The following is a 27,489-nucleotide window of genomic DNA, read 5'->3' on the forward strand; positions in this document are numbered from 1 at the left end:
CAAACAAGTTCTGCTGCCTGTTTGTGGGCAAACATGAACAACTGCATTCAACAGTTGCATGCAAGTATTGTATTAAACACAACATGTCTATTGAAGCCACCTGTGTTTAAAAAACAGAATGACACGTGTCATCGCATATTCTCAAAAATGTCATGAGACATTTCCATAGCAGGCCAATAGGGGAGAAAAGAAAAAAAACAGAGCTCGTAACGATGTACTGCACAGAGCCACTTGCACAGAGATTCTCTTATGCAGTGTGCAATTCTGACAGCTTGTCAATATGACAGAGACCATGAAAAGGAACGTGCATCAGAGTTTTTGACAGCGCTTTAGAGATGTACAGTATATGCAAAGTGATGAAGGACTTATTTGACAGTTTGTTTCACTGCTCAGTTCCTAAAAATGCTAAGTCATGATGTGTCAGGATTCAGTGAGATTTCAAATTCATAAGTGCTTCATTTCCCCCAAAGGAATCAAGATGAAAAATGATTTCTAAAGATTCTAATATATGTATAATTATGTATTTTTATCAACTATCTGTTAGATAATATCAAATACTTTGAGAAATCTAAAAAGGCATTTTTAAAACACATTATTCAAACCCCAAGGCCCTTAAACCTGGGTAATGTTTTGCTAGAACTGCTTCTGAGCAGAGTCTGAAATAAACTGAAGAAAGCCCCAAGTATTTATGGAACATTTAGTTGAAAGCATTTTTTTTTTTTTTAAATGCTGACACATATTACAGATTTATGTGATCAGTAGGCTATTCCATGACTCAAAGCTTTTACATTTTACAGACGCTGATTACAGAGCAAAACACTTTTTTTTGCCGAACAATATTTAAATTTGTGCCATAGAATAACCCTCAACTGCTCAGCTACATCACTTGTTCGGATACAGTTCTGATCCAGACCTGTATTAGCCGAATACAATATCCAACACTGTCACAGTGTTAAGAATACATTTTTATTCAAACAAGCTTACAAAGTACTTTACAGATCAAATTAAAGCAAGAAAAGCAGAAAAGGAATAATAATACCTGAAAAGATAAATAAATAGATGGAAAAGAAGTTAATTTTCATAGGGTTAACAAGGCTGCCAACAGTGTCTTAATGGTGAGGCTTCATCCTTTGAAAGTTGGAGGTCCACATTTTGCTTTTTTTTTTTTTAAAGTAAGTTTAAAATAAAGACACAAATAAAAGAAGATACAACTGTTTAATACTGAAGTACATTCCTTTATTAGCATGTCGGCATTGTTTCACAGGAATGTAAAGTAAAAACAAATTAGGGGAAAAAAATCTGCTTTAGAACAAAAGAAATCAACTAATATTTGTCATTTTTATTTTAAATATTTTAGGCTAAAAAGCCAAATAAAAAATATATATATGTGTATATAGCAGGAAGCAGCACAATGTGTACTAAGTACTATAGCGCTGTTCTTTGTGTACAGGATCAAAAAAGAAATAGCTTAATAAAATGATGTGTGCTGAATTTACTGGATATGAATGTAGAGTTTAAAAAATAACAATAAAAAAATTTAATAAAAAAAAAAGGCATGTCCCTTGGCGAAAGTGAATTATGATGGATTTCAGCGATGCTGCTTGTACATTTTAAGACAGAGCAGTAGTGTATCAATAAGCAGTAAATGCAATAACACTGCCCATATTTCCTTCTTAAGAACAAATGAAAGACAAATGATCATAACACAAAAAAGGCAAAAGTACGGACTTAGCCATTAAAAGATTTATAGTGTTTTATTATACTGGTTTTCAAGTGGTCATTAAGTCCATGCATCCGTTTTTGAGTGATTATGTTGTACATAAAAATTAAGAAAAGAAGAGCAATTGGCTCCAGTGCTTTTACAGAGGAGTTTGTCTGCTCATGCTATAGCTTTGGCTTCAGGTAAGAAGGCTTCCCAATACTTTATCAGCTAAAGCAACAAGAAAGGAAAAAAGAATTAAAACCATCAAATATAAAAAGATCTTAAAATATGCTCAACTTTAGTACAGAATGGATTGTATTACCCATGATTTACAAACGAAACAAATGATTCTTACCTGCTGCTGTGTGTGTACAATTGATTCTAGATATTTAATGATGACAACTTTGAAGTCCTTCACTCTTTGTTTCTAGTAGAAACAGGCAAGAGGAGCAGGCAAGTCAATATGGTCATGACATATAAAATGCTCAACTAACATAAAAGTAAGTCACAGGGTTATTATTAAGAAAATGAATGATTCTAAATTATCAACAGTGTCAACTTGTTCACACAGCATTTTTTTTTATTTTCTGAGCTTGAGATGAAATCACTGCATAGTAGAAACATCATTCTGTCAAAGCAGAAATCCCCAACATGTCGACTAACCTCGAATCTCCCCACTTCCCGGCGAATGTTCTTTGATATCTGCTCGAAATCTCTCTCTCCCTGCTGTACTTTAGCTTCCCACTAAAACGAGTCAAAACAGACAAGAAAACCACCATGCTGACAGATATACCAGACTGTGTCTTATGTGCGATGCTATAAATGACTTGCTGTAAAGCACTAAAATTAACATACAGATGGTATTAATAAAGCTGTGGAATATATTTTTAGTGACAAACAACAGGAAGACAGGATGGAAATGATAAGAATCACATTTTCCCCATTTAATTACCTTCCAATAAAAAAAAGGACATGTTCAAACTCAAATAATAAAGATTATCAACCCACAGTTGATGTTAGTTGATAACCTGTTCACAATTATATTGATTATAAAAGCACTCAAGCTTCACTTTCATGTTAAAGCATGGCACACGGTGAAGAAGTCATTAATCGGCATGGAACTATTTCTCATATATTTAAAGACATATATTATGCCAGTGAAACACACATTTAAAAAGGACCAGATCTACTGGTGAAAGGAGAAAAATTAAATTTAAAAAAAAAAAAAAAAAAAAAAAAATTCAGAGCCATGGGTCCTACCTCCTCAATCTCCTTTGTGGGGCATGACGGGGAAAATGCAAAAATTAAAAGTGCCTGATAATGTTCTGTGGTCAAAGTAATCAATAATTTATGAATTCTTATCAAGTGGAACAGTGCTTTCAGTGGCGTTATGAATGGACTAAAGCAAGAGAAAGGCAGCAGGTTTCATAATCAACACCAGGGCTCTCAGTAACAAGTGTTGATGCTGAAAACAGAGCTGGGGCTTCTTTTCTGACATAGAAACTTCAATTTTACATTATACTTCAAAGCTTTGATGCACTTCTTGCCATGTTTGCGATGAAAGTAAAAAAATTATAATGTATCTCAAAATGAAAAACTGTGCATGAGCAAGTGATGTAAAATGTCAATCTGTTCAAAAAATGCCAATAGTGCTCATGTTTTACCTCCTGAATCTCATCCTTAGCCTGCTGGAGCTTGTCAGGCTTGTTGGCATACTGTAGCTTAGCTTCAGCTTCTCTCTTCCGTTGGAGCATGAGCTGAGCGTCCTGCCATTTGGACCATGTTTTCATGCGCTGGTCAAACACACCCTAAGGAGCATAATCAGCCGTAAGTGTGAGCTTTAAATGGGGCCATGAAGTTGTGATATTTGGATCAGAGTGGTCTTTGAGCATGAGCAAATACAAAACAGGTCCCTTTTCCTAGAGTTTTCTTAGTGTCTTGCTGAGATATGGGCTATTTTCACTTATATATGGTATATGTTTATTATTAGTGATGGTTCAGTGCATTTCCATCAAACTGGCTAATACATTTATGACCCATTAATCAGCCATGTTCTGCGAAGTACATCACCGTAATTATCAGCATGCTTCAGTTCCTCCCAATTCACAAAGGAACAGAAATGTAAGTTCTTCTCACCTTAACAGCAGTGATCAGTCGTACATAGTCACCAAGTAGCTCAGAGAATACATAGAAGTCAGCATAGGCCTGTTCTTGATGCAGCTGATCAATCTTCTCCTCCACCTCGGCGAGCTGGGAGAGGGCCCGCGACAAAGCCGTGTGGTCCTCTGAATTTCCCAGCATGGCGGCACTCTTCGCAAATGATGCAGTGTTAACTGATAACTCTGGTGAAAGGACAGATGAAGTGACTCTGACTGGGTTTACAGACAAATTGGTTAGTACTGCTACCGAACCGATAAAGTCAATCAGATAAAGGGGCAAACGGCCTTGACTTACAATTACTAAACATGCCCAAGAGAAACAATCACAAATTTCATTTGTCAGTTGGAACCTGACAGTACAAGTGTTCACCACTAATAGAAAGCAGGTCAGCAAGTCATGGCTGACACAAGATCCCTTGTGGCCCAGAAGTTTTACTACATTCAAATCTTTTCTGGAGAGGACACACTTAATTGTGTGTACAAATTCTTTGAGACAGTAAAGTGCTGCTATTATACTTAAACATTACAGGCCTCATATAATGCAAGCATTCGAATGGGCCACAGTAATTTACATATGCTTATACAGTGCCCCCAGAAAGTATTCATCCCCCCAAGTGAATGTTTCGCTTTTTGATGTACTGCAACATCACATTTGTTGTCCATTTGAATGATATATAATTCAGCTCATTTTGAAGTGACTCTACAGAAATAAAATTAAAAGTATTTAAATGTCTTCAGAATTAGTTTTAAAATGGCTAAAAAAAAAAACCCCAGCAAAACTGATGAGTATTCACCCTCCTTTCTTTTAGCAATCTAAACTAGGACTAGTATTTAATGTAAAATAAAGGTTTTACAGATTATGTCAGATACAAATCTGTAATTGCTTTAAAAGTACAATTCATACTGAGTGAGTGAATAGTTATCAATTAAGCAGTTAATGTGCATATACAGTCGAGGCTAAAAGTTTACTATACACCTAGGCTAAAGACAATTTTTCATGACTTCAAACATTTCATTTTACCATACAATTACTGTGTTAAGTCAACTAGGCTATCTATGTTATTTCCAAAAGAGGTCATTTAAAAAAATAATAGCCATGAGATTTATTTCAGCTTCTTTTTTTAAGGAGTTTTGGAGGTCTACAGTTTTTGGCTCTTTTTCCACTGGCTCTAAACACAGCCAAAAGGTGCACTCCCAATTAACACCCAATTATGACAAGTGACCAATCAAAGGCTTCTACAGTCATTACATCAATTTCTGTAATCTTCCAGACTGTTTATTGAGACCTACAACTTTCACCCACTGTAATTCTTATATGAATTACACAGAATACCAAACATAATAACAAAGCAGTTATTTATGAGGCAATCTCTCTTTATACACCATGTGTTAAACAGTAGATTACGAGCATAACTGTTGTTACAACAATTTTATTAATCATTATACCTCATTATACCTGCTGAATTCTCAATTCTGATTGGCTGACAGACGTTCTGAGGTGCGCAATTATTTTTTAGTAAATGCACACCAAAAGTAGTTCCACTCAGGTCTTGACCGCATTACAGTTAACTGAACTAACAGAAAAGTTAGGCTACTGTCCACCACAGCACACAGATCTAACAACAAACAAAATGACAGAAAATTATGATTTTCTAGAAATATGTAAGGAATAATTGACGAGACGACGGGCCGTTGAATTATTAGAAAAATAACGCGCACCTGAGGTGGTAATGTGACCACGATGCGAAGTGTAGGCTTTAGCCATTGATGCAGTTATTGGAGAGAGAGAGAGAGAGAGAGAGAGAGAGAGAGAGAGAGAGAGAGAGAGAGAGAGAGAGAGAGAGAGCAAGAAAAAAAAGAGAGCATGAGAGAGCACGTGTGAAAAGCTGGCAAACAAGTATCAATATTTATTTATTTATTCACTGTATTCGTTGTACTCTTTCCAATAACTGCATATCAATGGCTCAAGCCTCCGTTACTAGTTCTAAAATGACGTTTTGGAATTAGCAAAAGAGGCTTGAGATGGGATGCGTAATAAATTAGTTCCACACACACAAGGGCGTTTTAAGGACAAAAACCTGACAAATGTCTTCAAATAAAACATCTGAACAATGTGGTATAAGCGGAATAACTGACTCCGGTCTGGTGAATTAATATAAAATAATGCACACCCGAGGTTCCTAATAATTCAACGGACCAGAGTCAATTATTCCTTATTTAATTAGCTTTCACATGTTCTGAATCAATAATTACTGCAGAGAAGCAACTGTACAAAGGTAACACCTATAATATAAAACGAGAATGTAACAACACTAAATTAAAACACTAATAAGTTGATAATCTTGCCAAATAATTGGTGTATTCACTACTTATTAGGTATGAATTAATGTCTATGCAACCCTGGAATCTTACCAAAAACCAAATTTACAACACAAGGTATGTTGCTTTGCTTTAAAACGTATTAAAAAAACAAACAAACAAAAAACATAATTTTACCTTTCCTGTGACAAACCAGTGATTCCACACTGGCATGTAGTTTTCTGAGCTGGATGTCAAGGTTCTCAAACTGCTGTTGTTTCTCTTCGAACCACTTTATATACAGAAGTGTCAGAAAAAGGAACTACAAAAATTATGGTCAACATCAGAAAGCATTAACAAAATATAAAAATGTCAATGAGGAACTATCATTAAAAAAAATTGACATTTACAATAATTTTTGACAAAGTCAAACTATAAAAGCTACCATTGTTACAATTGTCCAGAATTTTCAGAAGTACTAGGTATAATATTGTGCATGTCTACAGTTGACTCTAAGCACAAAGGGTAGGAGACACTTGCCTCCATGTCATGGCTCTGTCTCTCTCTCACTAGCATAAGGATCTTAGAATTCAAGCCAGAGAGCAGCTCATTAATTCATCTCATTATTCAAGTCCAAAAATCAGCCCCTTACCGCATCCGATTCATTCATCTTGATTGTCATTTTGTTGACAGCGTCGGCCGCTTTGTTTACCATCCTCAATATTCCGGCCCCACTCAGTGCCTGGGTGCTAACTGCTCGCGGCAGCTAAGATAAAATGACAAATAAGGGCAAACAAACCAGTTAACAGGCCGGGGCCTGGACCCAATCCCGCAGGGAGTTTCACTCGCTCTTGTCTCACATACACCATACGCCTGGACCATGAAAAGCCTGTGGTTTTCTCTACTCCCATACATTTTAATGCTTGATTCAATTTAGTGCATTTCGCCCCTAGAAAATTCTCAGGAGGGCCGACAGGCACAAATAGCTTTCAATTGCCCTCGGACCATTTAGCCTCATAAAATCACTGGGGTTTTCTTTTACAATTACATTAATGTAGTTTCCTCAGGAATGTGGTTATCCTCTAGAAATAACCCCAAGAGTTGACCTTGGGGTTATTATATATATAGTGTAAAGGACTCATTCAGTGATCTAAGCAAAGTGTTAAACGCAAGAATTTTGTTTACAACATGTGAAAAACACTGGAAAAATGGAAAGAACTCAAATTAACACATTATGAAACATTTACATGATCAGGAATGATACCTCTGTGTTTTCCAAGAATTGAATGACATCAGGGTCTTTTAGCAGAGCAGGATGACTCACTGTTCTCATCAGATATCTATTAAAAGAGTGAAAAAAATATACATTGTTTAATTTAAAATGCTTATTTCAAAGCCAATATTAAAAGAAACATTAGTCCAATATGTTTTCACCACAGATTCCTGTGAAAAGTATAAAAAATGAGTAAAACCTAGAACAAGTTAATTTTTCTCAAATTTTAGACAGTATGAAATTATAAAACTATTTCTTGAGCCTTGAAAAATCTTATGTGCACTGCTCAGAATTTAAGGGGCTTGGCATTCAAGATTCAGTTCTTTAACAAATGAAGTCTATAAGCTGACATCCAGGGGCCCTGTCCAAGTCACTGACCTTCACATCAATCAATGGGCTGATAAAAAGGGCAGAGAAATGTCAGCGCCTCACTTAACTTTAAGTTTTATTCGATTCATCAGACAGCGCAAAACCAGCAGTACAGTGGAAATCGTACAGGCGTACAAAGCGGTGAACGTGTGCACTCAGGAGAAAACTGCCAGCATGAGCCTGCATTGAACACTGACAGCGTGAACCCTCCTGAGCTTGGTGATAATTATTTATCTAATACTTGTTGTTTAACCTTTCGTCCACAAAAGACCAGAACACGGGTGCTCTTTCCATTTGAATTGTTTTCATGTTGCAAAAATAAAAAGGTTCAGCCAAAGCTTGATGTGTGAAGAAGCAGAAGAGTCTTTTTTTTTTTTTAAATACCTTTCCAAAGCAGCTCTTCTTTTCTCTACAAATTCCACAGATGACAAGTCCTCTTTTCCAACCTTGACTTTTGTCATTCCTGAAAAAAGGTTTGAACACAAAGTTACATGAAGGATTACAATTCTGAAAAAACGTCTTTAACTGATCATGTGACACATTTAAGGGCAAACCACCGCTACTTCTTTTTAAACATACCCACAATGCTTTTCTCTGGTGCCGGTGGAACTATATAGCCAATGTGCATGTACTTAGAAGCCAATTTGCTATGCAGACCCAGGAAATCACTGAATCTCCTTTTGACAGTAAACTCATTTCTGCTGAACAGGTTCAGGGATGTCTGAAAGAATGAAAACAGTGGTTCAGTGTACAGGCTCATTTTCAAAATAATGCTCCACTACAGGGGTTCCCAAACCTCTAGCCCTAAATAAAAAATTCCAGATTTTCAATTTAGCACTAGTGTAACACTTGAACATTTCATTATGTCAGTAACATATGGGCAACAAATTGCATGTCTTGACACGGCTTTTCAAAAGGTCAGGCAGTGTGTTTGAAAGGGTGCATCTCTTTCTGCTGTCACATCCAGATTCAAACAGTACATTAAGGAAAAGGAGCCTGGTTTATACTTGAACAAAGTTGGACTTTGTGTGCACATGCAGAAGCAGCAGAACGTGAACAACATTGTTCACATACTTGCCTGCATATCTTATGCACATCTGGAGGATTAAAAAGCCATATTCTGGAACTATAGCTGGAACGTCAGAGCCAAAACTACCCTGTCAGGTTTCCAAGTAGAATTGTAAAATGTTTAGTGATTTCATTCACAGCAACATTAAACACACTGATGAGCTCTGTTTCTCATTAAAACTTTCTGCCGTTGGCTTGATTGTGCTGTTTTGCCATGTCATAAGCTGCATCTCAAAATCAAAAACTCTGACCTTGCATTCAAAAGTATTTACTAATCTAGAAGATCCAGAAAACTGGTAAACAAATCAGTAAGATCGAAGGCTACATGTGAAGTTTTTAAGTCAAACACTAACCATAATAGTTAAAACAGTTAACACTCAATAGCTAGAACAGTACACAAGTATGGGATTTGAGACACAGGGCCAGTTCATATAGCTGAGGTAGTTGGTTAGGGAAATTTGTTCATATTAAAAATCACTGAATTCCTACACTAGACCTGCATGTCAGGATAAAAAAAAGGCTAAAACAACATGTACACACTTAATTTAAATGTGGCTTGATTGAACGCAACTTCTAATAAAATTTCAAAATACAAAATCTATTTTCATAGTTACAGCTATATTTCGAATAATAATTTTCAAATTATTTGTGAAAGAAATGAATAAGACTAAAGAGGAAATTCTGACTTTCTCTTGCAACTCCATTAGTACATTAGTCATGTGAAAAAATAAGTATGGAAATTGTTGGCCTTTTTGGCATAATTGGACAAGCAAACATTTGATCCTCTTTGAAGTTGATATACTTGAACAAAGCTACAAGGAAAATTATCTTTTTCAATCATTTATTCAACAGAAAGATCAATAGATGTGATAATCTTCTGTTGAAAAAGTAAGTGCGCCCTTGGCCTCAGAAGCTAGTATTGCCCCCTTTAGCAGAAATAACTTCTTGTAGCTGTTTGCATAATTCTCCTCCTGGTTTGCTGGAATTTTTGACCACTCTTCTATGCAATATGAAAGCATGCACTTTGACACAAACAGTTGCAAGACTTAATAGCAGATCCTGTAACAAAATTTTGGGGTTCTTGAAGACTTCTTTTTGCATCATACAGTCCGCTCTTAGGCTGAATTTGCTGGGACAAATTTCAAATTGTCGTTCGAAATCTGTGTCACTTATACATGATTTTCTTCAAATAATTTACAGATCTTTTTAACTCTCTTACCCCTAAGTTCCCACAGTATTATGTCCCATAACCCTATATTCCCCAGAGAAACAGCACACCAACCCTGAGTTCCTGGGCCAAAATCAACATTTTAATTTTAACATTTTTAGGCATTGAAACAACTTATAATAATGTATTCGTGTAATATTACTTTGAAAATGAAGCAGTTCAGTGTTTTTACTAAACTTAGAGCACAATTCTTAACTAGAGAAATTACGAAAAAAATGCTCGCTAAAATCCTTATACTCATTTAGAAGTACCATACGAGCATCAGCGTGGTCAATGCCTTTATAAATAATAAATAAATAAATGCATTTTAGCGCCAAAGGTCAAGTTTCTGGTGATAATCAGACCAGCAGGTAGTGTTTTCATGAATGCACAGAAATGGTCCCGTTATGACTCCAGACCCCTGCAGTGTAGGTCGCACTGGTTGATGCTGAAAATAAAGACAGATCAGGGTCTGAATCAGGAGAGTTTGCGTCTCTATCAGTTTTGGTTTCAACATCGCCTGAACTTTCACTGCTGTCACTATCTAGAATCCTCGCTCTCGCCTGTGTAACTGTGTATGTTTTCTTTTTTTTTTTCACTGTTTTAGATGTACCTGTGGTCACTGTAGGTGTAACTTTAGCTGGAACACAATTAGCTTTTCGCTTTGGCATTTTTAGTTCACTTCAACTATTACACCAATATTCACGCTTGGATCATCTTCATCGTAATGCCGGCGTAATAACGTAATCACGTGACGTCATCAACCTTCCGGGTCAAAAAATAATAATTAAATAAGTAAGGAATCATAGCAGAGTAATGCCGGTACACCGGCCTTACGGGGATAACGTTTATACTGTAAATCCGCTATATCGTCCTTACGGGAATAGATCAAAGACGGGCAAGCCGGTTTTTCGGGCCATACGGGGTAAGAGGGTTAAATCCCTTTCCAGACTCATAGACATCCACAACCTTTTTTTCTGAAGGCCTTATAGAACTCTAAGATCTTGGCATGATGACACACACCTCAATAACAAAGGGAACACCAGACACTAGATATAAGAGAGATATAAATAAGACAGGTTCCACCCGCACTCCATAAGCAGGTTCTTATCACTGGCACCCAATCTTCAACACCTGATTATAATTTTATGGATTTGAAGGCATGATAAATGTAGGGGTGTACTTACTTTTTTCCATGTGACTGATCTGGTTTTATTTTTGTTAATGTAAATTGTGAAAATTACTACAAAATGTTAATTTTATGTGTCATTTAATAGTGTATCAATTTTATTAATAGACACCGTTTCAAAGAGGATCCAATGTTTACTTGTCCAAATATGTATTTAAAAAAATAATAATAATTAAAAGAAAATTACAATTTATTTCCATGGCGCGTACTTTCTATTGTACACATGACTGAAAGAAGAAGAAAAAGAAGAAGCCGCCTTTATCGGTCACATATACACATTACAGCACAGTGAAATTCTTTTCTTTTGTTAGGAAGTTGGGGTTAGAGCGCAGGTTCAGCCATAATACGGCGCCCTTGATCAAATCAAAAATCAACCAACCACTAGTCTGGGAACCACTAATCAACTATAAACTTTTAACAGAAAATCCTCACCTTGGTTGTCACCTTATATGCCATATAAGCATTCATTCCATCACCTTAAAGAGAAAAATAGATGCAAATTGAAATCCTCAGGAAATTATTATTTTACAGTCATTATTTTTACAAAATAGCTGGCTGTCGAGAATGAAGCTCATTAAAATGTATTCTTTCACTTTATGAAATGATGGGCAGAGATACTGTACTGTAGGTACCTGGTAATGATGTCAAACCAATTATTTCTATTGGGGTTATATTAAGCAGGGCTACTATACAATCATGCATTGTTGATATTAATACATCATCTTAACTGTGGGCATGTATGATTAAAATATGTTTTTCGGCTTCTGACTGGCTTTGTTAAGGGGTGAAACATGGCTATTTAGTGATTGTACAAATCCCTAAATGAGTAGTTCCCAGCCATGTTTCGAAACATTCCTGCCCTAACATACCCACATTGACACAGGTGGGGCTTGTTAATGAACTGTTTAGTAAAAATCAAATGTGTATTACTGTGGGAAAACAACTAAATATGGAGGTAGAAGTATTCTGGGGCCACTGCCCTAACGGATGCATTTCTAGAGAGAGCCAGAGATCAAATCCTATACCTGATAACATTTGAAAAGGTCTATTGATTTCCCAATGTATAGCACCCCATCACCACCCCACCCACAATCCAGCTAGCCATACAGAATGGCCTCAGGAGATGAAAGCTGCTACAGATGCCAAAAGGCTGCTTTACGAATGCTACAGCCGTATACAGAGCGGAAGCTCAACAAAACTTACCCACTTTCTCCGGATCAGATACTGTTATCTGCATATCAAAGGTGTCCCCTTTCTCTTCAGCTTCTTCATCCTGTAGAATAAAAGGCAAGTTACTAGGAAATCAGCCTCCTCCTCAACAGGAACTAGGGACAGGAAATGAGTCTGCAGATTAATAGGAATTACAAATAGGAAAAGGGTCATCAAACAATTGTGCTGAGCAGGTCTGAAAACCTAAACCCATTCACACAGACACTGTGAGGTTTACTTTCTATCCAGACTAAAGACAGAAAAAAGATGTAAGAAGCAACAATGTAATTCTTGTTGATTCTGACCAGGTCTTGTTTTCTGAAACTTCACAATGCCAGTGAAACAGGCCACACTTCAAGCTCAAAACAAAACATTTACTATTTTGCTATACTCTGACTACATTCTTTTATCATTCCTTATGTTTCCAATTTCATGAAAGTATGAATAACAAAAAAACATAATATAGGTAGGAATGGTATTTATACTACTCAATTTTCATACTCTTCAACCGGAAGTTACGTTTATATGACCATTTTATTTATTATACCTTCCGTATTACATTATATCACAAGATGCTTTACCTCATCTAGAGATCCAAAGGCTTCGACTGTTGGAGTGATGATGCCTGTGGGAGTGACTGGTGTGATGGCAGGAGATGGGCCATCAGACAAGATGGGCTCCCTCTCTGGACTGTCCAGTGACACCTCCTCTGTTGCTTCTTTAGTGATAAGAGGATAAAATAAATCAAATCCAAATAAGAGGTGACAATACAGACATACCATGACACAAAACTAACTATCATTAACCTTATGCTTTATCAATATAAATAATTATATGATAAATCACAGATCAGAAGTGCTGTACACCCCTTTTTTATATATAGGGCAGAGCGACCACAATTACATACATCAGTAGGTACATTTCCATATCGTTATCTTGGGTCATCATATTATAAATTTTCCATCCCATTCTGCCCTGAAAATCATATACCAACTCCAAACTATATTGTTTAACAAACTAATAAATAAAATCATTCAGCTACAGCCTAAACAGTTAAGGAGCAAATAAAGTCAACAGAAATATTATATCATGTTATAAAGGCCCTGTAAATATGCCTTCTCAGCACTGTTATCTTAACACATCCATTAAACTTCTGTGTTTGTTCAAGTCCTAAATACAGAACCTACTTCACTCCATCATTCAACCACAAATTACATACCAGGAAAGAGGTCCTCTTGGTCATCATCTAATAATATTTCTTGTTTAGGTCCATTGGTGTTTGTGCTGATGTCTTCTGCAGGCAAGCTGGCTGGCTCCGGAGATGTGGGACTGAACTGAAAACAAAATATAAGTGGACAGAGCTGTATTATTAACATGTCTGTTAACTTACTCTGGATTAACATTAGACATTATAAACAATAAAGTATCTCTTTATTAATGAAGGCAAATTTAAAGCTGAAAGTACGTTTCATAAGGGGATTAGAATGTTGTGACTGCTCACTAGCTTTCAACATCTCAGGAGTATATCTGAATTTGTCCTGTCGGTTAAGTCAAGGAGAAACAAAACTCAAGTTAGCCTACAAAAGTACACTTCATTCAGATATCAGTTGTGTCTGATATGGATTTTAAAGTAGTTTTATTGAGCTGCCTGGCACACAGTATGCCAGACTTTACACGTTGACTGAGCCTGCTCTATAAGACATATATATTCATATTCTTTTTACAATTATGGCTGAGCCATGTTGCACAATATATTGGACGTTCAATATTTTCTTGATGTTTCAGTGTGGCAAACAATTCAATAGGTTAATATTATGCTGATGTATTATGACTAGACTAATCAACGTGCACGTCCTAATTTGACTCAGATAGGCTATGAATTCATCTTGTAAAGCCTTGTAAAGCTTGAATACCAAAAGGTTTCCACTGCAACTAAGCAAAAGAGAGACAGAGAACCTGGCAGCATTAATGTTCCAACATGCATTTGCTACTCAAAACAAAGAGAATTACCACATAAGTTGACATGAATTAAGGTCAATTTGTTTTTGTTATTTTTAATTGCTTTGATTTTGGTATGAAAGTCACAACTGTGGTATTGTGGGAGATCTGTAAGGTTTTATTTAAGCCATGCAAAGGCTAAACCAGTGGTTCTCAAACTTGTTTAGCTACAATATCTCATTTCTACATACAGTACCTTATCTTCAAATGTAAGTACCTTTACAGGACTCAAACTTTTTTTTTGAGTAAAATTTGGCAAATGATTTCCACACTATAAAATTAGTATTTATAAGGATTAATTATTAATTATATATTGAAGAATGCAATATATATTGTATGTCAGCTTGAAAATGAATAGATTATTTAGTAATAAAGAGAGAATTCATTTGGGCTAAAAATTTTTTTACACATTTGACTTGAAACTGGTTGTATTTTGGAGTTTTCCTTTAAACTGGTCCTATATTCTCTTTTGTAAAAAGGTGTGGGATATCTATCCATCCATCCATCCATCTATTTATTTATTTATAAGCCACATCTAATTTTCTACTTTGTGATTAACAAGTTCTCTAATGCAAGAAAAATGCATTGAAATTACAAAACAGGTTTTGGTGCTCAGTAATTCTAACTTATTAAATTAATTTTAATCATAGTAGTGGTTCTAATCATATTGAATGCATTCTTTTTTTAAGTGACTACCATTTTCTCTTAAAAGACACGATTATCCTTTTCGAAGGATACCTAAGTACCTCTTAGAAGTACGCCTACTCCTTTTCCCCCCATCCTGGTTTTGACAAAGTATTTGGAACAAATGCATGACAGGAAAAATGAAGGTATTCATCATGTACATATAGAATGTAGTTACAGACTTCTCTGCCCTTTGCCTCAAAGTCTCTGGTAGTCCATTACATAACATAACATGAGAGGACAGTTAATGTTCACACCCAAACTGTTTTTCTGTAAACAGTCCCTATGGCATATTGCCCAGAAGTGAAACTTTTCACAGGATAACTGACAATAAGCTCAATCAGAAGGACACGTTTTACACCTCTAAGCTTCCCCCCTCCTCCTTTTCCTTCCTTCCTCATCTCTCTGCTCCAAAACTGCTGAGATGGTGAATTCTAACGACCCAAATTATATCTTGTCCAACCAAACTGGAAGACTGTCACATGCTCGCTGCTGCTGTCACCTGTCTAGTCCTACCATTTAACAAGGTCAAATTACAGGGGAAATACATTCAATTGTGCAGAGTATTTACTTAAATGTATGAGGGCTATGTAATCTTGTTACCACTAAACACTCTCGCCACTCACTCCAACTGACCATTGTTTTCTTTGAATTGCACCGAGGCATTAATTGTCTAAGAAGAAAAGAAAGGCATTTAGCAACTCATTCATCTTAAAAGCTATTACTCACCCATAAAGGGTTCAATTTAACGGTCAAAACTAACTAGTATTACTTTGACGTATTATGTTTGCAACATTTTTCCGCTCTATTCTGAACGTACAAAATTCAAGCTTGGTTCGTTTAAACGGATGTATTATTAATGTTTAAGAAAACTAATGTGCAGTTAATGTTTTGTTTTGTTTTTTAAATGAAAATCTTCAACCGCGCATCAAATGCATTAGTCGACGTGACAATATTTGCGACTGTAGTAATCCTGCGTTAATCGAACGCACAGTTGATGTACAGTTATGCCGCCCGCGCATGCGCATTAGCAATGTTTGTGGGCTAATGCATTTAAATGAAATGTTGTTGACTACATTGTAATTACACAAAATGTGGGTTGCTACACAAGTTACCGAGTCAATAAAACGTGAAACTTCCATACATGGCAGCAAGTATAGTTTCCCAACGTTTGAAGCTGTGTCCGTTGACTTTCTGAGAGCAGCTGCTATGCTAGCTATTGGTTTGAGCAGCTAGCCACCTGGTAAATGTTCCTACCTGCTCTATTGTACTGACGGCGCTTGCAAAAAGGTCTTCTCCGTCCTCCACTTCTATAAAGTCTGCCTGTCCTGCATCTGCCAACGGTGGGGGTACCCTGTCTTCCGCCATCTTCTCCTAACAGTAATAACGGTGAGAGCAAACTCTGTGATTAGAGACAGGAGGTTCCCAGGCTGTCATGTGATCCGCAGGAACAATTCGGTCTTATGACAGTTGTGGCGCTTTCATTGAAAACACGCTCCGCCCTAAACAGCATAAGAGTGACAGCCAGAATAAGTCTTTATTATTATGTGGCGACTCTAAATCACTTCAGTGATAGAAGAAAAAATATTAACAGCAGTATAACAGTAGTATAATACTAAACAGTTGGGGGGACGCAGAATATAATGACGCGGGTTAGGAAATGAATATTTGAATGCCCCCACCTCCACTAACATTGCCTCTGCCCATGTCAGCCATTCATCCATTTTCTGTACCGCTTATCCTATCCCAGGGGACTTGGGGCACAAGGCAGGGGACACTCTGGACAGGGTGCCAATCCATGGCAGGGCACAATCACACACTACGGACACTTTGGTCATGCCAATCAGCCTATAATGCATGTCTTTGAACTGGGGGAGGAAACCGGAGTACCCGGAGGAAACCCCCAAAGGACGGGGAGAACATGCAAACTCTGCACACACAGGGCTGTGGCAGGAATCGAACATCCAACCCTGGAGGTGTGAGGCAAATGTGCTAATCGCCAGTGTTTGCCCATGTCATATGTTTTATTTTGTGCAGTTGACAAACTAGAAATGTGTCAATTAAAAAAAAAAAATGTCATAAGAGAAAGGTAAGGGTACATGTGATTGGAATGTGTCTTTTTGGTTTATATCTGAGTTTACTCCAGCAAACAATTAATAAATTGTACCTTATTAGGTACAATTAGACTTCAGAGCAGTGTCTTCTGTGCATGAATAACTTGGACCCAGATTTCATAAAGCTGTGTCAAAATATGAAATCTCCTCACAAAATCACCTGTACACCTGCAGCATCACAAATTATTACAGTGCTCAGAATACTTTCTCTTTTTTTCCCCCCTTTCCAGTATAGGTAACCTCTCCAAGGTCATTGGAGTTGTTTCTCAGACTTGGGTAAATTATGCACTGATATTTTAGTGTTATACTGCATTGACTCACCTGATTTTGAACAATAATTAACCCCTCAAAGTAGCTGACTGAAGTGTGGTTGAACAGGGCTATGGCAATACATAGGCAGTGCATACAGTTGATAGGAACAGTATTTTTAAAGGAACTGAAAAGAGTATATTTGTAGGAACCGTTGATTTTGGTTCTAAACTGGATCTCTGTTTAGTTATTTCTAGCATTTGTAACATTCCCAAGAAAATACAAGAAAATATGGACTGAGAGACGGCCGCTTTCAGGCATCTGCAGGCAACAAAAAATGACACGGGAAAATACATGCAAATGAAATGCAAGATAATGAATTAAAACATACCGATATATTTGAACTGAAATGCCTTTCTTCATAAGTGTTATGTAGAGTGTTCATATTATTCTGACATGACTGCAGCACCTTCAGTAACATGCTGAGGCCAAAAGGCCAAAAATAGACTAGACAGAATTACTGTCATACATCTTCAACACTGCTGAAATGCTGAGCAGCAGATATCTCATATATACAAATTGGTTTGCCCTCAAAAAATATAATTAACATACGGATTAACAAATAATTATTTGGAACAACTGCTGCTCTTTTAAATTCAAACAGTAGACAGAAAGCAAAGACGAGACAGTTCCACAGCTTTACTACACTGGAAATCTGTGCTTATCTATTGTCATAATCTACAACAGGTTCAAAATTTGTTATGCACACCTGAGCACTTTGTTTTGTTTGTGTGTGTGTGTGTGTGTGTGTGTGTGTGCGTGCGTGTGTGCGTGTGTGTAACTGCTACACGTAATAATTTCTAGAGACATTAAACACCTTGGACTTCTGGTTCATTTGTAATGTACAATGTAATTTGTCATTCATGGTGAATAATTCTAACTTATTTGCATTATATCAATGGGATATTTTTCATTAGTCATAATCAGAAAGTGAATTAGTAAACTTCACAGAAAATGGTTGAAATTCCCCTTTAACTTCATTTTTGAATTATTTGTGAGTAGGGTGGAGTCACTCTACATCTTACATTATTTGGGAGTGGGGTAGGGTAAGCCATATATTATAGCTTTACTTCATTTGTCCTGCTCCACTTTTACCCTCCCAGTGAACATTTATTGTGTTGGCTAGGAATCACTGAGCACACAAGTAACTAGCAGCTGAGAAGCTAATGACACCTCCAGCTTAAAAACAGTTTTGTAAACTACAAGTGTTAAACAATACCAGCGGTGCTGATAGAGTGCTGATAAAGTCGTTTTTCTTGTGCAAATTAGACAGTATTCACAGTATTGCCACCAAGATTTATTTATTATGGACTGGAGTGTTTAAACAAACAACTTTCTAGTATTAAGTAAACAGTTTGTTAGTTCTAAAAATAATATATTGGAGGGGGTTGTTTTGTTTTTGTTTTTCTATGCAGTATTTACATCAAACACTAGGTGCCACCATCCTGCAAAACCACATCAAACCAGAATTCCTAAAAGAAAACATACTATGTCATAATTCTCACAGAGTTCTACTGCATTACAATGACATATGAACAACTTGTTTATTAAAATACATTAATATGTACATACAAAAAACCTGATAAGCACATATATAAATATACAGAATAAAGGCAATAATTGCGGTTATAAAATAATGAAAAAATACTGCATTCATTGCACAAAGCATCATCTTTCAAATGATTTACTTATAGAGATTTCAAATTTAGTACTTGTAGGGAGTTAAGTTATGCAAGTATATCGTTGGCACCTTAACCAGAGATCTTTATGAAAATCTGTAATTATATGTCAAGAATTAGGATTTTTAATATATGAAGAATGTTAAAAGACACTAAAGCCCCAGAGCAAATATTTTCTTGAAACATGTGGAATAAAGTTTTCCCAGATTCTAGAAGTTTGATCTTTTTTCTACAACTATTGCAAGGTATTACACCTGATAGGTATATTTAGTAGAAATCCCTGAAATCCAGATAAAAATATCCACAATTTTTTTTCAGCGAGCCTGTTCCCACTCTAGCCTCATACTACTGTTCTTGGGTGATAGCAGAGGAACCCGACGTGGTCTTCCTCTGTTGTAGCCTATTCGGCTCATAATTCAGCATGCTGTGCCTTCTGGGACATTTTTCTGCTCACCTTGGTTGGAAAGAGTGGTTATTTGAGTTACTGTAGCCTTCCTGTCAGCTCAAACCATTCTGGCCATTGTCCTCTGACCTCTCATCTGGATTCCACCTAAGAACTGCCACTCAATTTTTTTTCACACTTTTCTGTGTAATCCCTAGAGACAGTTGTGCATGAAAATCCCAGGAGAGCAGCAGTTTCTGAAATACTCAAATTATCCTTTCTGGCATGGTCAAAGTCACTGAGATCACATTTTCCCCATTCTGATGTTTGATATGAACATTAACTGAAGCTCTTGATCTGTACTTGCATGATTTCATATATTGTGCTGCTGCCACATGATTGGATGATTGGAAGATTGAATAATTGCATGAATGAGCATGTGGGTGGGTGTTCCCAATAAAGTGACTAGTTAGTCTATATAGTAATGTCCATCACATTGTTGTTCAGATTTTTGGACTGATTTTTTTTCCCCACCAAAACCAAATGCATCTAATTCGTTAAAAATAAGAGTCAAAGAAAGATATAAAGCTGTCCTCATCCACTAGTTCTGAATAGTCTAAAATATATTGAACAAGTCTCATATTTACAATATGTCTGCCAATCACTGTGGTTCATAAACTGTCATTTATAAATTCTTTAAATTGTTTTGCCAAACTTATGTAATGTGTAAAAAAATTGGGAAGTACTCCACTCTGGACAGTTTCTTAAGTACCTTAAGTATTTTTATTAAAAGAGTGCTAGCTCCTTTGAAAATGCCTTGTAAATGCCTTACAGGGCCTTGATGACAGAAACACTGTTAGAGCTGTGAAAAAAACAAAAAAACAACAGTCAGTGACATCACCAACAATCTCCACAGGGTAGGGGTGAAGGTATGAGACAAGAAAGAAATATTGAGGCTATATGACAAGATGCAAACCATTCATCAGCAGTAAGAATCAGAAAGCCAGATTGGAATTCGCAAAGAAATACAGAGATACCATAAAAGTTCTGAAACCAAGATTAATCTCTACTAAAGTGAGGGCCAAGCACCCAGACTCTGTGAGCCGCACATTTCCAGACATGATTGTTGCCTAAGCAAGCACTGGAAAGCAGAGCCATAACTTTAGGCAAAGGGATTCAAGAGTGATTTGTAGTTTCACTCATGATGTGTATGTTTTGACCACAGACAGTGGTGGAATTCTCTGACTGTGGGAAGAAAGGTCTAGATGAACAAATGGGCAACAGGGTGGTATTGCTGCTGCAGCTGCCGCTGCTGCTGTGATCTGTGGTGTTGTCTGTTGCTACTTTGACCTGTGGTCGTGATTGCTACTGCTCTGACCTGAATTTTTGTTTTTCTTGCAGTTTAAAAATATCTAAGGTATTTGTGTTTTTTCTCATCAGTCTGGGCCCACTTTGTGCAAGTATCTGCACCAAACTTATATCTGTCTTATATTGTGTTTGTTTGGTTTGGTGAAAATTGCTCAGTAAAAATTCTATTTGGTATTAAACCCTATGAGTCATGTGTTGTCTGTATAATAGCACACTGAACAGCTAGAATGGCAGTAGACATTTGTTTAGACAGGTCTCAAGATGATGTGAGCCAAATTAGGTGAAGATTGGACAAAATCTGGAGGAATAGCAAAAATGGCACTAAGATGTAATATTTTTTAGCATGTTATTGTAACTTTTGACCAGTAAATGGTGCTGTCACGAAATTTGTTGCATAGCCTCAGGTCATGGTGATTCAGCCTCGCTTCCTGTTTGGTGGCTTCATTGTCAGATTTGTTGGACCATTATGGGCAAGCCACAATTGGAGTGGTCAAAATTCTTTTGATAACATTTGAGGCCAAATTTGGTGATGATTGGAAACAATTTGTAGAAGGAGTAGCAAAAAAACTGTCTTAACAAAATCCAAGATGGTGGAAAATCTAATTAGGAAATTGACCCAGGGAATCCTGTACTTCCTGGATTTTAAATTTTGGACACACGGTTCAAAAGTTATGACCATAAAAGTACTTCCAAATCAGTCCCAAATTTGACTCTATGGTGGCACTAGACCATTGGCAGCACTTGGCCCAAATTTAGTCCAAATGTTCCTTAGTCCCTCCCCAATTAGTGTGCCAAATTTCACAACTTTTTACCAGACAGTTCTATGGGCTGCCATAGATAGCCTAGCCAGGTGAAGAATAAGAAAAAGAAGAACAATAGGGTGTGTATGCACATTCGGTGCCTCACCCCCTAATAATTATAGCCACAAGCAGCAATCTGCAGGGTTCAAGCACTCCTCTTATATAGTGCCCTTAATGGCCAGTTCCAAGATTCATAGAACAATAAAGAGATCATAGTTCACATAGAGAACATACTTATCATGTTTTGTGATGATAGATTAATGCTAGTTGTGTACAGTGCTTGCTTAAATCTGATTGGCTAAAGATAGGAATGTTTTTGAAGTAATTAAAAGGAACCCGGACTATGAAGACTTGTACTGTAGGCCTTAACATGCAATAATTGCCCTCTCCTACTAAAATATGTTGTTAGAAACACATGAAAATGTTAATTACTTTAAAAATCGTTAATAGCACTCAAAAGAATAAACTACTAGCCCCCGCAGCAGGAAAAGAATGCCACACTGTGGTATTTGGCTTTTGGCTGTAATTTTCTAGTTCTTGTGTTCTGTGATTCAGGGGATACCTATAAATATAATCAAACCTGTAAGCATCTTGTTAGAGTGTTTATTCTGTATATTCTCATAACATAAATGTCCAGTAAAATTAGCCTAAAACACCTAACCAAGGCATACCTATTGTAAAATTAAAGCTGTTCTTGAATCATTTGGAGTGCATGCATGGTTTTGGTTTCTTTTGAAAGGTGGACTAAAAATTTTTATATAATTTGATGCTTCTGACCTTTGCTGGTGTAACAAAACTGTTTTTATCAGGATGCTATGGATCAGTGGATTACTATGAGGCTTCATATGAGGTGAGTTCCCTCCGTTTCGTGTTTTTTAGTATGTCGGTGGTCTGACAGAGACATTGATTGTTGCTGCTGTTGTGATTGTAGGTCAAAACAGTTTATATCAATCAAATCACAAGAATCTTAACTTTCCAAAGATATGAGTACCTTTGTACACACAGAAGTTGTGTGGATAGCATAGATTTGCTCATATCATAGTAAAAGTGCACTGGCGGGCCATCGGAATTTTAATAGGATAATGTGTACAATGGCGAGATGGCTGATAATCTCTAAAATTATTTATATTAGAATACGTTTCATCATAAAATGATAGTTTAATCCATATGCTTACGTTGAAAAACAAACGCTCTCGGTTGGCATAGACGTGCAGTTGCTGCACAGACACCATGGATTTTGCTCCACTCTCGCCTCCTCAACTCTCTGATCGTCTTCATTTTGATGTACACTTTGAGTAATGTCTTCTATATTAGCCTCCTCACTTATGTTACACTCAGGTTCAAATTGAAAAGGCTGAAGACATGTTTATATCGCTGTAGGGTAGCAGGAGAATCAAGACCGTTGCAACCATTTGACGTCACTACCCAGGATGCATTGTGACATAAACAGCGATGGCAGCCTACGAATGCAAGGATTTTTTAAAAAAAAACTGACATTTAGAGTGTTTTTGTATAGCGGATTTACATAGCGGATGTCAGGGTTAATCTAATAAGCCATACAAGTCTTCAAAGTCGGGATCCCCTTTAAGTACTGATAAAAATCTAGTAATTTCATCTCAACCAGACATTTGGTTCCTGAGACACATTTATTTGGACCCAACTCCACCATCTTTCAATGACCATGCCCCAACCTCTGCAGACATCTTCAGAACCTTGTACTGAACATGCCTTTTGAGTTTGGTTCAAAGATAAATAACAGCTGAATAACAGCTGTTTGAGTAAATCAGCTCCACCTCCATAGAATTGATTGACACATGGCATCACCTTATTGTATACAAATCTCAATATGTTTTTGACATTTGTCAAAATGTCAAATGACTCCTGAAAACTGATTGGCTGATGATGGGCATGTTTCTTAAGTAGTTCGTCACAAAAAAAAACAACTTAGAGATTAGCACATAGTTGCAGTATACCAAATTTCAGCTCCATCGGACTTATGGTTCCTGAGAAACAGTTATCTGACTTTAGCTCTGCCCTTATGCATGGGCAACCTCGGAATCATGTCCTGTATATGGATTTCAAGTTTCGTGTGAATCCATGCAAGCAATCATGAGTTACAGCTATTTGAGTAAATTAGGCTCTGCCTCATTGATTGACATGCGGCAACCATATTGTTCATAAATGTCAAGATGACTTTAATAAGTATTAAGATTCACATTCTCCTGAGTAGTTTGACACCAAATTTGTGAAGTAAAAAAAAACATAATAGATTTATGAATTAGTTTGCAAAGGTAGGTGTTTGCATATTATTGTCAGGATACGGGACTGCAGGTTGATGCAAGTGCAGTAAAAGGCTTTATTTTAAAGGCAGGCAGAGAAATCCAATACGAGCAACAAAAATGTGGTGGAAAAAACAAGCACAGAGTCAGATGATCAGGCAAAACAGGACAAAAACCAGAATCACAAACCAGAAACGAGAACAAGATTAAAAACCAATACAGAAAACAAAGGTTTGGTAGCGTTCAGGTGGCAAAACACTGAAACAATACTTGGCACTTTAACAATGAGACACCGGGGTTTAAGTGTAAAAACTAATCAGTGGGGAAATGGGAACAGCTGTGGGAACATGCAACCTTCATCTGTGAGAACATCATATTTGTAATTATGAGCAGCACAGTGATGCAGTGGGTAGTGTTGCCAATTCACAGCTTGAACCTGTTTCTATCCTGATCTCTGGTTACTGTCTCTGTGGAGGTGCCCCTAACCATGAATGATTGTGTAACTGTGTGTGCATGGTGGCTCACAATGGACCGGTGTCCCATTCATAATGTGTTCTCCCCTTGTGCCCAGTGATTGGCTCTGGAGCCACCATGACTCTAACCAGGGTAAAGCAGTTACTAAAGATGAATGAATGCCATCCAACTGTCTAACGTGATTTTGCTGTTGCAGTGTGATTTTGTACAAATCAAATCATTTAAAAAAAAAAAATCTAACATTATAAACCAAGTTCCGTCATGAAAACCCACTAAAGACTGTTAATGTTAATAATGTTTAAAGACATCCAACTGAATACTGCATATAGCTCGGTTTTATTTCCTTTTGGAACACAATTGAGCCATATTATTTGATAAAATCAGCTATATGAGCTATATGTTATAGCTGTCTTGAATAAACTCTAACAAACATTAAAAACAGTTATAGATGATAAAACACAAACAATGGTAGGAATGTTTGTAATCCCTGCACGTCAATGTAATCTGAAGCGCTAACCACTTGAGACCTCAGGGGCATGTCCTGAGGGATGGCTTTTTCTCATGCAACTGCCGTTCTGCGACAGTTGCAAACAAGCTGAACTGTGGCATTGAGCCATGACAACACACTGCATGTCTGGCTTGCTGTAATGAACTGCTGTTTACAGCAAATAATGTGGATGGAAGAACACTGGCCTAAATGATGTGCTTCAGTTCTTACCATCCTCCAGAGGCCAAGGCAGGAGGCCTCCTCTGGCAGCCTGAGACTCTTTACCTCCCTCCTCTTGAACATAACAGGCTGGCTTAATGGGAAATACAGAGATCAATGGAATAAGTTAAAGGAGCCATTCCTACAGATGAAGGACACCAAAAGCAATGCCTGTGTCTAAGCAGACAAAAGCTTCAAACAATGAAAGGCATGCAGACACATGATAGTTCTGTAGCATAAAGTATATTTGGAATGAAAGAAAATTTTATCAATAGAAACATTTGACAAGCTTGCTAACAATACCCATTAAATAAAATTATTTAAAAATTTAATGTACCCAATGAAAGATTTTCAGTGCAGTGTATGTAGAGGGTAAAATCGTTTAGAGATTAAGGTTTGAACTCCAGCTGTGCCATGTAGTGTGAGTGTCCAGGGGGGAAAAAAATCTTGCTGGGAGGAAGACTATCTACAATGCCAATAACGAAAAAGTTGGGACAGTATGGAAAATGGCAAATAAATAAATAAATAAATAAATAAATAAATAAATAAATAAATGACTAATTGAAAATTCAATTCAACCTGTACTATAATGAAAAAGTTGGGACAGTCAACTGTTTACCACTCTATAACATCATTTTCTTTTAATAACACTTATTAAGCGTTTAGGCACTGAAGCCACCACTTGGTTAAATTTTGCAAGCGGAATTTTCCCTATTCATCCATTATGCATTTCCTCAGCTACGCATACTTAGTTGCCTTATTTTGCGCTTCATAATGTGCCACACGTTCTCAATCGGAGACAGGTCAGGACTGCAGGCAGGCCATTCTAGCACCCGCACTCTCTGCTTATGCAACCCTGCGCTTGTAATCCAGGCGGAATGTGGTTTGGTGTTGTCCTGCTCTGGATGGCAGCATAAGTAGGTCCAAAATGTGTACATATCTTTCTTTCATTAATGGTGCCCTCATAGATGTGCAAGTTAACCATGTCATGGGCGCTGATACACCCACATTCCATGACAGATGCTGGCTTTTGGACCTGACGCTGATAACAGCTTGGATGGTCCTTTTCTATGGAAGTATAATAGTGCCAAATGTCCTCAAGGCAAAATGGCATGTTGAATTACATAAATTGAATAAAAACATATCGCAATAACATTACTTGAGTCTTCTGCCCAGTAATTTGACACAAATTGAAAAAAAAAAAACTACACACACACCAATAACAATGCTTTTCCTCTTTGGCCTGGAGAACATGACGGCTGTTTTGTCCAAAAACTATTTGAAATGTTGACTCGTTGGACCACAAAATATGATTCCACTGTGCTACTGTCCATCTCAGATGAGACCGAGACCAGAGAAGTGGGCGGCACTTCTGGACAGTGTTGATTTATGGTTTCTGCTTTGCATAGTAAAGCTTTAACTTGCATCTGTGGATGCAACGGCGAATGGTGTTGACTGACAAAGGTTTACCAAAGTATTCCTGAGCCCATGTCAGGATATCCATTACAGTCTCATGACAGTTTTTAAGACAGTGATGTCTGAGGGATCGGAGATCACGTGCATTCAGAAGTGGTTTTCAGCCTTTCAATTTACGCACGGAGATTTGACCGGATGGCAGGGGTGGCTTGACGGTTAAGGCTCTGGGTTACTGATCAGAAGGTCGGGGGTCCAAGCCCCAGCACTGCAAGCTGCCACTCTTGGGCCCTTGAGCAAGGCCCTTAACCCTCTCTGCTCCAGGGGCGATGACCATGCGCTCTGACCCCAGCTTCCTGACATACTGGGGAATGTGAGGAAAGAATTTCACTGTGTATATGTATATATGATCAATAAAGACTCATTATCATTATTCCTTGAATCCTTTAATTATATTGTGCACTGTATAATGTGAAATGCCCAAAATCCTACTGATTTGTCTTTTTGGAATGTTGTTCTCAAAGTGTTGGATTATTCACTGACGCATCTGTTGGCAGATTGGCGAGCCTTGACCCTTCCTTGCTTTTGAAGGACTAGGCCTTTTTTGGAGGCTCCTTATATACTATGATTGGACAATTGCCTCACCTGTTTCACATCACCTTATTTCAACTTGTCACTATTTATCACTATTAGTCCTAAATTGCCCTTGTCCCAACTTTTGGAACGTGTTGCATGCATCAATTTCAAAATAAACGTTTATCTTTTTAAAAAAAATAAAATTAAATAAAATTTAAAAAAACAACTATGCA

General features: G+C 37.1%; 1 protein-coding gene across 1 annotated transcript; it reads right to left on the minus strand.

Annotated features, from left to right (window-relative positions):
* Positions 1 to 979: 979 nt before the first annotated feature.
* On the minus strand, positions 980 to 16,604 carry snx2 (sorting nexin 2). The gene is made up of 15 exons (XM_053624992.1): positions 16,414 to 16,604; positions 13,694 to 13,808; positions 13,056 to 13,192; positions 12,469 to 12,538; positions 11,698 to 11,741; positions 8,381 to 8,522; positions 8,186 to 8,264; positions 7,424 to 7,499; positions 6,812 to 6,925; positions 6,358 to 6,451; positions 3,839 to 4,044; positions 3,367 to 3,510; positions 2,366 to 2,446; positions 2,058 to 2,129; positions 980 to 1,930 (listed from the first exon to the last, which is right to left on the minus strand). The coding sequence occupies exons 1-15, from the start codon at positions 16,522 to 16,524 to the stop codon at positions 1,880 to 1,882; spliced, it is 1,536 nt and encodes a 511-aa protein (XP_053480967.1). The 5' UTR covers positions 16,525 to 16,604; the 3' UTR covers positions 980 to 1,879.
* Positions 16,605 to 27,489: the final 10,885 nt, after the last annotated feature.

This window comes from Ictalurus furcatus, chromosome 5 (assembly GCF_023375685.1).
Source record: "Ictalurus furcatus strain D&B chromosome 5, Billie_1.0, whole genome shotgun sequence".
Taxonomy (NCBI): domain Eukaryota; kingdom Metazoa; phylum Chordata; class Actinopteri; order Siluriformes; family Ictaluridae; genus Ictalurus; species Ictalurus furcatus.